This window comes from Hoplias malabaricus, chromosome 17 (assembly GCF_029633855.1).
Source record: "Hoplias malabaricus isolate fHopMal1 chromosome 17, fHopMal1.hap1, whole genome shotgun sequence".
NCBI lineage: Eukaryota > Metazoa > Chordata > Actinopteri > Characiformes > Erythrinidae > Hoplias > Hoplias malabaricus.
The window spans coordinates 32,317,360-32,333,908 of NC_089816.1; the positions used below are offsets into that span (position 1 = coordinate 32,317,360).

General features: G+C 36.1%; 1 protein-coding gene across 5 annotated transcripts in view; it reads left to right on the top strand.

The window, feature by feature from the left end:
* The window catches only part of si:zfos-2326c3.2 (mitogen-activated protein kinase kinase kinase kinase 4), an 84,477-nt gene that overhangs the window by 36,573 nt on the left and 31,355 nt on the right, over positions 1-16,549 (top strand). For 4 of the 5 annotated variants that reach the window (XR_010795987.1, XM_066649806.1, XM_066649807.1 and 1 more), the window contains exons 15-20: positions 2,957-3,133; positions 6,214-6,360; positions 11,272-11,397; positions 14,415-14,482; positions 15,179-15,255; positions 16,067-16,140. Coding sequence is in view for 4 of the 5 variants with exons in the window: in XM_066649806.1 (XP_066505903.1) it covers positions 2,957-3,133; positions 6,214-6,360; positions 11,272-11,397; positions 14,415-14,482; positions 15,179-15,255; positions 16,067-16,140 (669 nt within the window). In the remaining variant the exon portion in view is untranslated. The remainder of the gene's footprint in view (positions 1-2,956; positions 3,134-6,213; positions 6,361-11,271; positions 11,398-14,414; positions 14,483-15,178; positions 15,256-16,066; positions 16,141-16,549) is intronic. The other variant, XM_066649809.1, reaches the window with a different exon arrangement.

Consider the following 16,549-nt stretch of genomic DNA (forward strand, 5'->3'; position numbering starts at 1 on the left):
TGTCTGCCTGACTGTAGGAATGTGAAAAGTCTTTTATCATTGATGATGTTTAATGGTCCCTTATTTATCCTGGTGCGGCAAATGTCCTGAAGTGAGTCGAAGGCTGCTGCTAAGATGGACAATGTGAATTTAATAACACACTGGATAGCCTTCCTGTGTTGATCAGATCAGTGCGGTATCCATACTTTACTCTGATGAAGCTTGTAAGGACTCTGTTGGGGTGTGTTTCAAGTTCAGGTGTTTTCCTCACTAATGTGAACACAGAGGAATTTGAAGGTCTTCACCATATCTTCGTCTTCTGGCGTGCTGTCTGAGAGCCATGACTTTGTGATGATAAGGGCACAGCATTCCCTGATCTTGCGCTTTGTTGTAATGCAGGTTCTCAGCTGATCCAGCTTTTTTTCCAGGGAGTGAACATTAACTAGAAGTAGGCTAGGTAGCAGCAGTATTTCAGCCCTAGGCTTTAGCTTAACTTCTTTTCTTGCCATGCTTCTGCCTTCGCTACTCTGTGTGCCAGCTGCGCTTCTCACCCCAGGCCAGTGCTGGGCCTCACTGCTTGGAGTCAGTGGAGTCCAAATGCATCAGAAATTCAATGTCAGTCAGACTAAAGGTAAGTTTGTGGTGAACTTTACTGATAGCCAGGAATGTGGGTCTGTTGTATATCTAACCGTTGTATATGTAAACCTTACATTTCAGATAAACACTTAAAAGTGAAATAAATAGTAAACAGCTTTGGTTTTGGGAGGAAGATGGCAAGGCCTCTGTGACAGTGGGCACAATATTGCCAATTTGTTTGAGTTAATGTTAATGTTTTGATTTTAGCTGGATGTCTTGAACATTAATCTTGTTTTTTATCCAGTGTTTAAAGGTAGGTAAGTAGTTTGTAGAAAAACAAGTTAGTGAGTTAGAAAAATGAGTTAGTATTTCTGTAAGAGTACAGGTAATAAGAATTGAATGCCCAAGTAGGGGTGGGCGATATGACCTTAAAATAATATCATAATATTTTAGGGTATTTTCATGATAACGATATCTTTGGCGATATGACGAAACAATGAAAAATACTTGAATTAATTTCAAGAACACACTATTGCAACAAAAATGTTTATATTGTTATTCATTATGTTAATTATATGCAATATATATTAAATGGTATTTAAAGGTATTAAATGGTTTTATTCATTAAAAGGTTTTATTTTATTTCAAATGTAATTTCAATCATTCAGAGCCACTTTCCACTGTACTTCATTGTGCCTAAACAACTAATGTAAAGAACGTATGCCATATTATGGCTAATTGCATGATGTTGTTAGGTATACATGTTGGGATATAACAATATAGACTTTTTTTAAAATCATTTTAAAAATTATGATGATATTATTGTGAACGATACAGTAAGGCACAGCCCCACACCCAAGAAGTACAAGAGGTTTTCTGTAAAAATGTATATATTTATATACAGGGTGGGCCATTTATATGGATACACCTTAATAAAATGGGAATGGTTGGTGATATTAACTTCCTGTTTGTGGCACATTAGTATATGGGAGGGGGGAAACTTTTCAAGATGGGTGGTGACCACGTGGGCCATTTTGGATCCAACTTTTGTTTTTTCAATGGGAAGAGGGTCATGTGACACATCAAACTTATTGGGAATTTCACAAGAAAAACAATGGTGTGCTTGGTTTTAATGTAACTTTATTCTTTCATGAGTTATGTACAAGTATTTGACCACTGTTCAAAGTGCTGTCCATTGTGTTGGATTGTCAATGCAACCCTCTTCTCACACCCATTCTTCACACACTGATAGCAACACCGCAGGAGAAATGCTAGCATGGGCTTCCAGTATCCATAGTTTCAGGTGCTGCACAAATGTCCTACCTTCACAGCATAGACAGTTGCCTTCAGATGACCCCAAAATAAAGGTTAAGGTGGCCAGATCGGGAGACCTTGGGGGCCATTCAACTGGCCCACGATGACCAATCCACTTTCCAGGAAACTGTTCATCTAGGAATGCTTGGACCTGACACCCATAATGTGTGTGCACCATCTTGCTGGAAAAACTCAGGGAACGTGCCAGCTTCAGTGTATAAAGAGGGAAACACATCATCATGTAGCAATTTTGCATATCCAGTGGCTTTGAGGTTTCCATTGATGAAGAATCAGCAATACAGCAAACCTCTTGTATTTCTTGGATGTAGGGCTGTGCCTTACTGTATCGTGTGGTTTTGTTACATTTCAAATTAATTTACTTTAACATTCTCATTTAGTTTTAAGGAAGCTAGAAATATTAGGGTATGATTGACAGTAAAAAAAGTAAATATTCTAGCTTGTGTGCTTTCTTTTGCAACTGTGTTTGTCATTTGACTTTTTGTTGCACTGTGGTATTTTAAAATTATGTAAGCTTGGTATGTGTGCAAAAAATAGGACTGAATGAAAATGTTTGCAGTAGTTGTTTTGCATAGAGGAAAAAAAACACTAGTCTCATTCAAATGTAATGAAAGAATATTATAATTTAATTTGATAACTTTTTTAAGTAAATGGTTAATACCAATATCTTTGAGTATTTAGTGATATAAATATTGGAATTAAATTGTAAAACACAGTTTGTTCTAGCTTTTCAGAACATGATCCTAAGTTACAGTCATCTGAATGAAGATCTGGCTACTGGCTAAACATAAAAACACTTTGTGATCCATTGATTAAATAAACGAAGCACACCACAGCCAATGCGAGCAATTACGAAGGCCATATACAGTGTATATGGTTAAACTTGTGGTTTGTGTTTCCTTATACTCAGCAGAACATTCAGACTCATGTCTAGATGAATCTGAGAGTGAAATGTTCAGGATTCAGTCAGAATATCTTGGCCTGTTTCTGCCTGGTTTTGAATACGGATTTCTGTTGTCATCACGCAGTGGGCAGAGGATGACTGTACTCTGTCTTTGTCATTGTGTAGGGGAAGGCCAAACACCCAGCCCAGCAGCAGCAGCTGGCTAAAAAGATCCATCGTACACTTCCCAAAGAACAGACACAGCTGCTTTCGCTTCAGCATGACCACAAGCACAAGCAAAGGAAGGCCCAAAGTTCTGCTTGTGCCACGCCTAACTCTCCTGCCAGCTGCCAATATAAAGTGGTAAACTCACTGACAAGCTTTCGTCTGCTGCTTCTCTGTGTGTTCATACTGTAAAAATATTTTAGTTCTTAAGTTATGGCTATGTTTGGATCTTATATATATATATTTTTTTTGTTGTTGTTTTTTTTGTTTTGTGGATTTCTACAGCAGGGAGTATAGGGTTGAGCACATGTATTTTACATACAGTTACACTAAATATTTTCATGCTCGGTTTTTTTAGAACCCTACACATTTAATCTCAACATATGTGTTTTATTTCTACTAGGAAAAGTAATAAATACATTAATATATTTTGTGCTTTTATTGACTATATCTGATTGTCATATTCATGTTTTATTAATAGTTTAATTTCATGTTTCCAGGACTTAGTGTCTAAATTAAAAAAACAAAAGGCTGTTTGGTTTGTCAAAGCTAATTTTAACTATCAAAATGCATTACCAGTAGCCAGATACGAAAATATTGTGAGTATTTTAGGATTTAACCTGGCATTCACAGTGTACTCACACTTGTCTGGGTGCTTGTACCATGCCCAAGCACAATTGTCCTTCTTCCCCATTTTCCTGCTGGCCTGCACTCGCATTTAATGTTCAGGGCCCAAGCACGCTTACATCATTTTGCTGTGGCTTTTTGCTTTGAAAAGAAGTGCTTTTGCACAGCAAAGTAGAGTTCAGGATTGCGCTTTCTTTGTGGCTTATTTGGAGTTGCTTTGTGGACAGTGACTCTCAGCCTTCTCAAATGCTTATAGGTTTATCAATTATGCTGTGCATAATTAATCATACTGTACAGGCAATCCGTTTCAAATATTACCTAATGTAATGTTCTGTCCAGTTGTTCCTGTATATTCTACTTTGCCCATATTTCCAGTAAACACTGCACCTCAGAGTGATTCCTTTGCCATGTTTTGTGTATGGTGAGTGCCGCATAATTGACATTACGTTGTTTCCTTGCTCAGGCAAGGTTAGCGATCAAACTAAAGGTGTACCCTGTTCGAGTCCAACTGAACCATGCCTGGACCCACCTAAACAGTCCTCTAAAAAGCTAGGTCTTTGTCCTGGTGATCAGGCTATGACAATATACTTGTGTCTTAATGCTAGATGTTGACACTTTGCTACATTAAGCCTTCAGCTCCTTCATTAGTTTCTTTATTGTCTTTGGTTTCATTTGAACAAATTTATTATATTTACATACAGTTGTTTGTGCAGTTGCTCATGGTCCATATATTTGTTTGGAAATTTGTTACCAGAGCAGCAATGACACTGGTTATAGAGTTAGGCCCTTAATTATAGCAACAGGTGCAATAATTCACTCCTAATTTGGACGTGGGTCAGTCAAAAACATTTTAAGATCATTACATCAATTTCAGAAATTCCTGTCAGCTTGTGTATGTAAACGTTTGGTTAGCTCCGGACCCACCCCGACCCTGAACTGGATAAGTGGTTTCAGACAATGAATGAATGAATGAATGAATGAATGAATGAAAAATAGCTATGTTTTTTAAAGTCTACAAGATGTAAACAATCAACATTTTGAGTATGATTTTCTCAATGCTGATTCAGCAAATTCGGCAAACATTCAGTAGAGCCCAACTAATATAATGTCTTTTGTTTATTACCTGATGTTTTCCCCAGTTGATGTATCTGTATTGAAATTGGACTTCATCTGTTATATAAACATGTGGCAGAATAATTATCGCAGTTATTTTCAGCAGTCAATTATTATTAACATTTTGCTATTGGATGTTAATTTATTTTGGTCAAACCTTTCACTCGTCCAGTATGATTTTATCAATGTATTAATTAATGCATTTACAGCGGGTGAAATAAGTATTGAACACATTTCCAGTTTAAGTAAATTTATAAAAAAGCTACTGACATAAAATTCTCACCAGAGGTCAAACATCATTTTACTATAACCTAGCAACAGCCAGGTGCTTCCCGCAAGATTTCAGACAGAGCAGAGAAAATAATTCTCAGAAGAGTTGTCTAAGAATCAAGGACCACTTGTGGAGAGCTACAGAAAGACAGAAAAAAATTCAGCAGGTACAAATGTTTCGAAGAAAACAGTAAGTAATAAACCCCACCGCCATGGTCTGTATGCAAGACCATGCAAGACTCCATTACTGAAGAAAAAGCATGTTGAAGCGCATTTAAAGTTTGCTCAACAACATTTAGACAACCCTGTGAAATACTGGGAGAATATAGTCTGGTCAGATTGAACACTTTGGATGCCATAATACACACTATGTTTGGAGGTCAAAAGGCACTGTATATCACCCCAAAGACACCATACCAAGAGTGAAATTTGGAGGTGGGAACATTGTGGGGGGCTGTTTTCAGTATACGGCTCTGGCACACTTCATGTAATTGAAGGATGAATGGACAAATGTACAGAGACATTCTTGATAAAAATCTGCTGTCATCCACCAGGATGATGAAAATGAAATGAAAGTGGACATTTCAGCAAGACAGTTATCCCAAACACACAGCCAAGGAAACTCTCAGTTGGTTTCAGATAAAGAAAATAAAGCTGTGAGAGTGGCCCGGAACATCATCTAACCAGAATCCAATTGAAAATCTATGGAAGGAACTAAAGCTCAGAGTTCATAGAAGGAGCCCACAGAACCTTCAGGATTTGAAGAGTGTTTGTGTGGAAGATTGGGCCAAAATCACACCTGAGCAATGTATGCAACTAATTTCTTTATACAGGAGGTGTCTTGGAGCTGTCTTGAGCAAAAAAAGGCTTTTGTATAAGGTATTAACTAAATTTCAGCAAGCACGTTCAATACTTTTTCCCTGTGGCATTTCTCATTATTACACATAACTTAATTTATGGACATCTGTGGTTTGATTTCTTTGCATGTGTGGATTGGATGGGTCATTACCGACATCTGGTGAGAATTTCATGTCAATAGCACCTTTAGAAATATATTTACTTAGAAAACTGGTGACATGTTCAATACATATTTCACCTGCTGTATATGTCTGCATGTGATCATTCAAGAAATCTCATATTGGCTAGACTCTACTATTCAGTAAAAGTCTCTTTCATGTAATCTCATATTGCTCATATTACTCATTCAGATGGAGGATAAAATAAAAGCTTTGAAGATCCATCATGCCAATCTGAACAAAATAGATGCAGGGTTCCAGATGAACATCCAGCCAAGACTGAGCTCAGGAAGCAACTCCAGCCCCTGTACACCAGCCCTCCAGAGAGCCACAGTTCAGGTAAAAAAAAAAAATGTGTATGTATGTGTGTGTTTTCAGAAAATGTATTAAGGGGCTGCAAAAATGAAATACAACAGCTAAAAAAAAGACTGGTAGAAAATCTCAGAGTTAATTAGGTTAATCACCAAGAGGTCAGTAACATAATTGGATATTTAAAGAGCTTCCCAGAGAGATGCTCCCAGACATGGAGGGGTTCATCTTTGAAAGTCTACGTGGAAATTCAAGAGTTCAATTCAAGAATAAGGTCATAATAACACTTGGGCATTTCAGGATCTATGGAAGGTAATATATAATTAAGATATAATCAGAGCATTCTCTTCTGTTCCATAACACCAAAAATAAAGAGCAATGTTTAAATATTGAAGAGTGTAAAAAAAGTGATCTAGAAAACATTTGACACAAGAAACGGTAAATACAACAGTGAAGATTTTAAGAAGATTTTTATAAAAATTGCTGCAGGTGTCAACATGGAAATACATTTTACAAAAAAAATTCTTTTTTTTCACCATTTGATATGCTGCTTTTCTATTTTTTATTTTTTTTTCATTTAAACAGGGTTTAAGTTACTTGTACAATTCCTGTTCTACTCTTGTGGAACATCTTCTCTGCAAATAAGCATGGAGCAGAATTTTAAACGCAGGCACTGTGTATGCCTTTAACCCATTACTGATTCAAATCAATGAATTTTTATCCCATTTTCTCTCCTATCTTCTTTCTCCTATCCTCTTACACTGCCCATGTGGTATTTTCTAAAAACAATCCAGAAACATTATCACACAATTATTACACATTATTAAAATAATGTGTTTTCACAACAATATTGTTAACTTTGTCAAAACCTATTTGAGTTCTGGCCTAGTAGTAGGATAATAAAACACTAATCACAAAATATTTTAACCAGAGTGAATCCTATACTAATTAAACTGGTAGCACTATACTGTGTAAATTCATATGGCCCTTTATGACCAAATGTACTCCGGTTCTTGAACTGGTTCCATTCAGGATTCTTAGGCTATGTTCACACAGCAGGTAAAAGTGGCCCAAATTCAATCTGTTTCTTCATATGTGACACAAATGTGTCATTTGCGTTGATGTGTAAACAACAAAAATCACATTGAATCTGACTTTTTAAAATCACATTTGGGCCACTTTCATATTTGGTATTGAAATCCAGTCCATATCCAGTCTGTGGCAATGCAACTATGTCTTAACGCCCAGATCAGAATTCATGTGACTTTTATGTCACTCCAGCCATTGAGAATGGTCCATGGGTCTAAAGCGTTTTCATTCTAATTTGATGTGTTTAGGACAGACGTGCACAACTCCAGTCCTGGAGGGCCGGTATCCAGCAAAGTTAGGTGATTTCTCTGCTCACACACACCTGATTCAACTCATCTGTTAATTGCCAGGTTTAAAGGGTGTGTTTAAGTAGAGCATTCACCAAACTTTGCTGGATACCGGCCCTCCAGGACTGGAGTTGTGCACCCCTGGTTTAGGAAATGAAAACAGCTTGGTCAATGCATTTTGATTTTGTAAAAAAAAATAGTGGCTAGCAAAAAAAGTGTGCAACTCCCTCATTCCTTTCACTCATTTATGGGAAAATTAAACTAATTGAAAGTGTTTTTCTAAACAATCACAAAAATAACTTCTTTCTTAGTACTTTATCAATTTTATATTATATTAAACTCATTGTTGCTCATGTCCTATTTGGAGACGGCATGATTGTGAGAAACCCGGCAACAAATTTCTACACTTTTGCTTTGCCATTATTATTAAATAAATAAATAATAATATGGCTCCAGGCCATGCTTTATTATTTACTGTTGGGTCAGCTCTTTACACTGAGGAAGACGCTAGCTTTACCTCATAGCTGGTGATTCCCTTTACCCTGTCACCGGTGACTCCACGTCTTTACACATCAGCAGAACAGATACTACTATTCACAGTCTGTACCTCCTCCACTCTGAACATTGACACTTCACATCATAAGGATGATTCACTTCTCCCTCCCACTCAGGATTCAGATTCAGATTTAGTTTCAATTCATTTGTCACATACAAAGTTATACAAGTACAACATTGCAGCGAAATGATTTTCTGCTGGACCAGTCCAGCATAAGTGTGTCAACTTTCATTGCTGACCAGGTGAAGAAGTAGCTGAAGAATTTCAAACAGAGTAAAGCTGCAGGACTGGAAGGCATCAAACCTAAGGTACTCTGGCAATGTACTGAGCAGCTGGGTGAAATCCTTCAACACATCTTCAACCTTTGCTGCAGTCAATAGTGTGTCCCAGTTTGCATATCAGGAAGGCATTGAAGTAGATAACGCAGTAACTTGTGTAATGTGTACTCCCATCTGGGCACAACATGCAGCAACACTGTGAAGACATGCATTCAACCCCATACAGCCTGGTTTACTAGTGGAGAAGCTTCAGAGGATGCAGGTGGATGAATCCATCTTGCCATGGACAATGGACTTCCTGAATGGTTAGTGTGTGAGGCGTATATGTAATTAACAGGGGGTGAATACAGGAAACTGGTGACAGACATTTTAATGTGATGTAAACTAAAACAACTGCTCAACAACAGCTCAACATCAGTAAGACAAAAAAGATATCGGTGGACTTTAGGAACGTCAGACCTTCCCTTTCACCAGTCATCATCAATTGGGTGGATGGGTAGGACATCTGTACTTACAAGAGTTCTAATGCCTGTGCAGAGTTAAAAAAAACCAAAAAAACAGAGCCATCTATATTTTATAGGAAACTTTCATGGACATTATACCAGCCTGTTTTTGAATGTTCTATATTCTATACTGTAGTGTACTGGGGCAAAACATCAAAAAATGTGCTCTGAACAAAACTGGAAACCTGATAAGGAATGCTGACTTTTGTACAAGTCAAGTTGGACTCACTGGAGGATGTGGCAGAACAACAAACCCTCAACAAACTGATTGCCATTAGAGACAATGCACTTCACCCCCTGACAAAAAATGCTGGAAAAACAGAGAAACACATTATGTGAAGTATGATACAGTTATGCTGTTCTGAACAGTCCTGTGTGAGAGCTTTATTTCCAACTGCTATGTGGCTATACAGTGTTTCTCCTTACTGCAGGGAATTTGGTCTCCTGCTGTGTAAACTGTATGGAGTCACACTATGCAGCTTCATGCTTATGTTCTTTATTTTTGTGTATTTATTGTGTTCAAACAAAGAGGAGGATAAAACACTGAATGAATAAAGTATGCCCATGATCCTTCTAAAGGCCTCTAAAGGTCTTCTTCACCATATAGCCATTTGTGACATGAAGGAGTGTGATACTCATTTTTATTTTTCTGTCTGTATAGAATTAGGGCTTGCAATGTTCACCAAAATCCCTCAAATTGTTTGGATACCTCAATGACCTGGTTTTGTGAGTCTGGAGGCAGAAAATCAATTCAAACCATTAATAATATGTTATCATTATCCACCAAACACAAACAATGTTCAAATAAACTAACTCTGAGTCCTTTCCTGGAGGTCTAAATTTACTGGTTAAGATCAACCATTCAGCTAGGAATTTCATCTTGAAGTGTCAGAATGTAACATCTTCCGATTTAACATTTTCTTCAGTTGTATGAAGAGAGCAGTGCACGGGCAGATGCACATAATGAAACTGTCCCATTCTAGCCACAATAAGTTGTGAGCTTTCTTCTGATAAGCAGAAGAGAAGGTTTATTGAGAATGTGCAATGTGTCTATCTTCAACCCAGTTCTGCTTTGAAAAAATTGTGGCCTTTTTTTTTTTTCCCCAATTTTCCCCAAACCCCCATTAACAGACTGGGCATTTCTTTAAAAGTAATGAGAATCAATACAGTCAGATATTTTTTTCTAAACAAAGTGTGCATAAGGTTCTGATAAAATGGTATACTATATGTTTAACTTACCTGTCATAAGTGTTCTGTTACCACATTAGTTGACTTAAATTATAAACAGAAATAATGCTAGAAAGCAATGGAAATTAAATAAATAAATAAATAAACCTCACATTGTAAATGTAAATGATAAAAAAATAGATCATAACTGCAAAGCAACATAAATGTCAAAAATTGTTGAATCGGCAGCATTTTGATTTTAGCTAGCAGTTATAATCAGTAATCAACATATGTATGTGATCGTGTGTGTATAGATATTGTATTACACCTACTTCTTAGTTCAGCCAAAAACTTTGAACTAGAACAGCATTTTCTATAACGATAATAATGTAGGGTACGCAAACACTCAAGCATGGTTTGCCAATGATGTAGAACTTTTGCTACTATAACAAACTAATTAGAATGGTAGATTTCTGGAATTTGTGCATTAATTTTCAATGAAAGGGAAAAGTTAAATCAGTTTGAATATACAGTTCAGAGAACCAAGCACCAATTGCTACATGCGTGCCTTTAATGTTCAAGAGATAATGTTATGTGAATACAAAAAAAACTGATGTGATTTTTATACATAATGTGAAAATAATATAAATAAAATTATCTCTGTGGGCAGTACAAATACAAAATTGAACTATTGTAATGTAATTGTAAAAATTGTAATGGTGTATGATGTAGGTTCATACATTTAGTTTTTATGATGTTTGGCAGTGGTGTTTGTGATTTTATTGTTATTGTTCAGTATGTTTAAAGACTTAACAAACTTTGTTTTTTTATTATTATCACTTGCACTACATTGGTAGCATTTTTAAAGAGGAATTTTCTGATTAAAAATTGAAAATGGCAAAAGTTGATTCTTCACCAAATATCTTTACATAAATAACACACTCTTTACTGTTTATTTACTTAATATAGTAAGTTCCAAATACAGCACACTGGATTCTCAGAGGTGTAAGAGGAACTGGCTAACTTTGAGTTTTTGTTTGTTTGTTTGTTTGTTTTTGCAGAATGCCAACTTGTGCTCCAGTCGACAAAGTCAACACAGTAACTCCATATCCATTATGGCCAGCCCTGGTCTGTCACCAACAGTCGATGACGTATTTTTGCCATTTTCTGATGATCATCCTCCTAAGGTTAGTCTGTCCAAACTATACAGGGAAGTAGAGTGCATTTTCCTTTGTGGTAGATTATACATCTGAGAAACCTTTAGTCTCATGACATAAAAAATGTTTAAAACATAATGCTTTATTCATTGTGAAGCTGCCACAACAAAGCACGTTTGAAGAAATTTGGGATATTTTTAAAATACAATAATCAGTAATTTGTTCATTGTTTTCACTAAACAACTCGACTGTATTTTGGAAATATAAACACATTTAGAATCTAATGCCTGCCACACACTCCAGAAAATTGGGGCATAGGTGTTTCACCACCTTTCCTTTTATATACATGGTTTTATCATTTGGGAACTGAGGATACTAATTGTTAAAGTTTTGCAAGTGAAATTTTTGCCCATTCTGGCTTGATACAAAACCTAAGCTGCTCATCAGTCCATGTTCACCATTGCCTGGTACTCTTCTGCATGGTGCGTCATTGTCATGCTTTGTCTCTCTGTCCTTTGTTTTCTATTATATTTTGTCTTGTTCTTTTCCCACCATGTGCTCTGTGTTTGTTTATGTCAACCAGGCAATTGTGACTCTTAATATGATCTCTTGCCACACCCCATTCTGTGTCATGTGACTGTTATTTACAGGCCTATCTCCTTTCCCTGTATGATAATACCTTGAGCACACAAACCCCCTTTTGACCTCTTGGCCTCTTGGTTGTCTTACAACAGTGTCAGCATAGGAAGCATCACTGCTAAGAATAGAAATAAAAACACCTTTTATTGATTTGGATTAATTATATTTATTAATTGATCACTTAATTTTGATGTGTGGGTAATGATAATAGAGTTAAAAAAATTGTCAGTTGGATTTCAGTCAGTGCTTGGACATTTTACTGAGGAGGCAGGGGTGCACAGGTATCCCACAACAAGCCCTTTATATGCTTGGATGTATGCACTCAAATTTTGCAGGGATTCATTGCACTTCATTTATATTCATAAATTACGCCAAGACTTCAGACATAATCAGTGACATCACTCACCTTTAAAGAGGCAAGTCTCAGTATGCGCTTCATAAAAGACTTCAAGGGTTTCTCGACACACTCTTTGAACCCTCTGTTCTGTACGACACATTGCTATAGATTGGTCATTGTGTATAAATTATTAAACTCCACCTTGTACCTGCATCCGTCTCCTGTCCCCTACGTTACCGTTGCCCAAAGCATTACATTCATAAAACACAGATCTGGACTCTCTCACACACACACACACACACTCTTTGTCTATGAAGCAAAGTTGTGGTAGCCCATACAACATGAGGTCTTGCATTGTCCTGCTGAAATATCCTTGGACTTCCCTGGAAAAGGCGTTGTCTTGTTACCAGCATGTTTCTTGCTAAATAGCCTGTGTTACCCTCTACATTGACGGGAAGACAATGAAAACTTCTCACATGCAAGTTGCTTAAAGGAACATCTACAATTGTGGGGAAACCCAGATCTCTCTGGTTGTTAACATTCAGAAGCTCTGCACGTTTTAAGTTGAAACAGTGTGATTGAGGGGAAAAAAGCACTGTTTGTACATGGCTGAAGTTAAACTTATCTGTAAGTTTTGAATTTTGAATTCCTACAGGAACTCACTGTAACTCAAACTGTAGCTCTTTCAGTATATTTAATGCAGTTAGCCTTCTCCGGAATTTGGAGACATTTTCATCGTAATTGATCAGAAACAAATAAATTAAGTAAATATTGCAGGAAATGAGAAATATCCTCATCTCAGTTCATGCTTTTCAATGTTTGAACTTCTCTCTGTTGTCTAAATATCACCAGATGCCTCTGACATGAGCAGAGAGAGAGACTAGAACACTGGACTGAGACTGAGAGTTTTTTTTTTAATACTCCTCAATACCATGAAAGATATTGGCTTTAGCATCTATCTCTGATAATATTCTGGATGGTTTTTTTTCATCATAGTTTTGCATAGAATGTGTGTGGCTTTCTCGTTGCATAATAGTAAAAGTTTCAGGTTGCATTTCTTGGTGCAGTGGTGGAATCTGTTAAGCGACAGTAGTTTTTTAAGTACTCCCACGCCCATTGTTTATATTTATCTGTAGCATGACAGGTTCTTATGCAGTGCCATCGAAATACTCAGAGTTCACACTCATTCAACATTGATGTCAAGCCTTACACTACATGGACTCATATTCCTCCAGATTTCCAGAATCATTTTACATTAGTATGCAAGGTTAATATGCATTGAAAAATGTTCTATTTGAAATATATGTTAATTCTCCCATGAAGTTTGGCATAAAGTGGCAACAACTTATTTTTGCTTGCAAAAACTGGGACTTCTCTGTTTGTAACTTTTATATTCATGTGCTTATAATGTAATTCTTTTATTACATGAATTTCTTTGAACTTTTCACACCTTTTTTTTGGTCCATTTTGGTGCTTTTCAGGCATCAGATTTAATATTTGTTAATATTTACAAAACAAAATTTGTCAGTAAGAACTAGGGAAATCTTATTTTTTGTGTTCCTAGGGTATTAAGGATTGTTTTAATTTCATATTACAAAATGATATAATTTCATATTACCAACATTTCTAGGAATGGCGTTTGTAATACAGATACTTAAAGAAAGCAAACAACACACTTAATTACAGTAAATGGTAGTCATTATGGTAAAAGCATCTACCTAACAGTCTAAAAGCAGATGGTGACACCCTACTGAAACTTAAAGAAAAAAAAATGTCTGGGTGGTGTCTTCCTTCCTTTTTCTGACATGAGCAGGATGGGGAGGCAGTCAGCAGGTTAGAAAACCACATGAGTAAAAAGAAACAGAAAACCTCAAACAAATGGGCGGTGGTGGTTGCATACATCTGGTGCAAACTTTGTAACCCTCAGACACATTTGGCCAATATTTTAACTTAAAATATGAATGGAATATGCTGCCTCATTTGGTTTTGACTGAATCAAAAGCTTAATTTTACAATTTGTGTGCATATTCACAGTATAACACTAACAATTTATATCTTGCCTCTACACAAGGTCCCAGAGCGAACAACTTCTAAATTTTTCTGCAAAGAGTTTATGGGCCACGACAGAACTACATCACAGTAAGCTTATTTCTGTACTTGATATGCACTTTGTCCAAAATCCATTCAGAATATCAGCTGGAAATCAATGAAATTAATAGTTTTTTAAAAAGGTGTGTATCTTTTTACTGCAGTTTCAGCTTCTTTGAAGGGTTTATACTAGATGTTGATATATTTCTCTGATAATCTAATTGCATTCAGCAATGACATTAGTGAAGTCATGTACTAATGTTGATGCTTGGTCCAGGATTGCAAAAGTGTTTCCAGGTCATCACAAAAAGTATTAAATGGGGCTTGATCTTTCCAGAGAATGCAGATCTACTACTCCACAGCCCAGTGCTAGGGGCCTTTATCCCCTCTAGCCCGTGCATGGCATTAGACATGGTGACCTCGGGCTTATGGAAAGATGCTCCAAATCTAACAAACTTCATTGTATTATGTTTTTTGGAGATTAAATGATCTGTGTGAGCACAATTTAAAGTCTTTTCACAATACACGGACCTTAAAATAGCTGAATTCACTATTTATATAAAGCATCTATATTTGGACTTTCAAAACATATTGTATATGATTATATCATTTATTGTATGTATAATATAATCAAACTTTATTGTAGGGCTACATGGCCCTGTATCATGTTACTGTTATGTGTAACACTGACATATGCACAATTCTTCTCATTTTTCCTTGTGTTTATCTATTTTCCTATTTCTATAGTGGAGGTCTTCAGTCTCCGGTTGAGAGAAGAAGTCAATTTCCAGCATCTCATAGCAGGTTAAGCAGCACAGAGACAGGTGTGAGAAAGCCCTTAGAGAAAAATTTGTGTTGGATGCTTGCTTTATAGCACATACTCTGTTACAAATGACATTATTTATACTGCAGAGACCTAATTAAGTTCCATGAACAATTTTCTCGATTGTTTGTCCAAATATGTCATTAATGGAAAATATTCAACTCCGAATTGACAAAGTTGCTTTTTGTGTCCATGTTTCAATGCATGTATTAATATAGTGAATTTATAAAAAAAGTGAAATTATAGTATAATTTGAAAACATTTTACCACCATCAGCAACCCACTACAGGCAACTCATTATAGGCCTGAGGACCTCAAAAGTGGGTTTCAAGATTCACTCATGGTTGAGAAGCCCCTGCACAGTGTATATTCTTGTGGCTCTTATTGCTTGGAGCCATCTAGTGGTGGCTCAGTATAGTGTAGTTAGAGTTTGTAATAGATTTTCTGTTGCCATGACTACTAGTAAAATCTTGACTTAGTTCAGAAACTAGAATTAGATTTATAATGACCTTCATATGCTTGTGGCTGCCTAATATCACCCTTATGTTTTTATTTATTATTATTTTTTTAATAATCTCTTAGTTTCTCTAAGCATGTTTAAGTACATTAGCATGGTTATTTTATGAACAATTGGAAGAGAAAGTATTTTTTTTCCAGTCAGATCAGCTGGATAGAAGATATCACTTATTTTAATTACTGTGCTTTTCACTATGCTCTTCAGTGTAGCATTTAACACAGAGAATCATTTAGAAGTACTTAACATATAGGCTTAAATTCAGCTTGAATTCATATTTTCTCAAAATTTTTCACAGGTTACTCTCAGCCAGAAAATTCTTCTCTGAACAGTCATGTTCAACAGTGTTCAGGAACACAACTTCAATATCAGGTATCGATGTTATATCCAAGATCTGTCTGAACTCATGTATATATTAGATTATATCCCATTTTTTAAGGTGACCCCTGTCCAGTCCTTAACACATTTTGGCTAACACTTTATAATGCCATTATCTAGTATTTTAATTATGTGGCTTTTATGTATTATTTACTTATATAGTTATGCGTTTATAAAATCCAACATTTTAATTATTATTGATTTACTTGATGCCATACAAATACGTACTGTAAAAGGTTTCCATATATGTATAATATTTAAGTCTTCTAAGTAATACCAACCACATTCCTGAAAAACAATAGTTTAATAAGAACAAGAATCTGGGTTTCACTGACCAGCTTGATTGTATTTTGTAAGTATAAACAGATTTGGAATTTGATTCTGTGGTGAGTGTGTCAGGAAA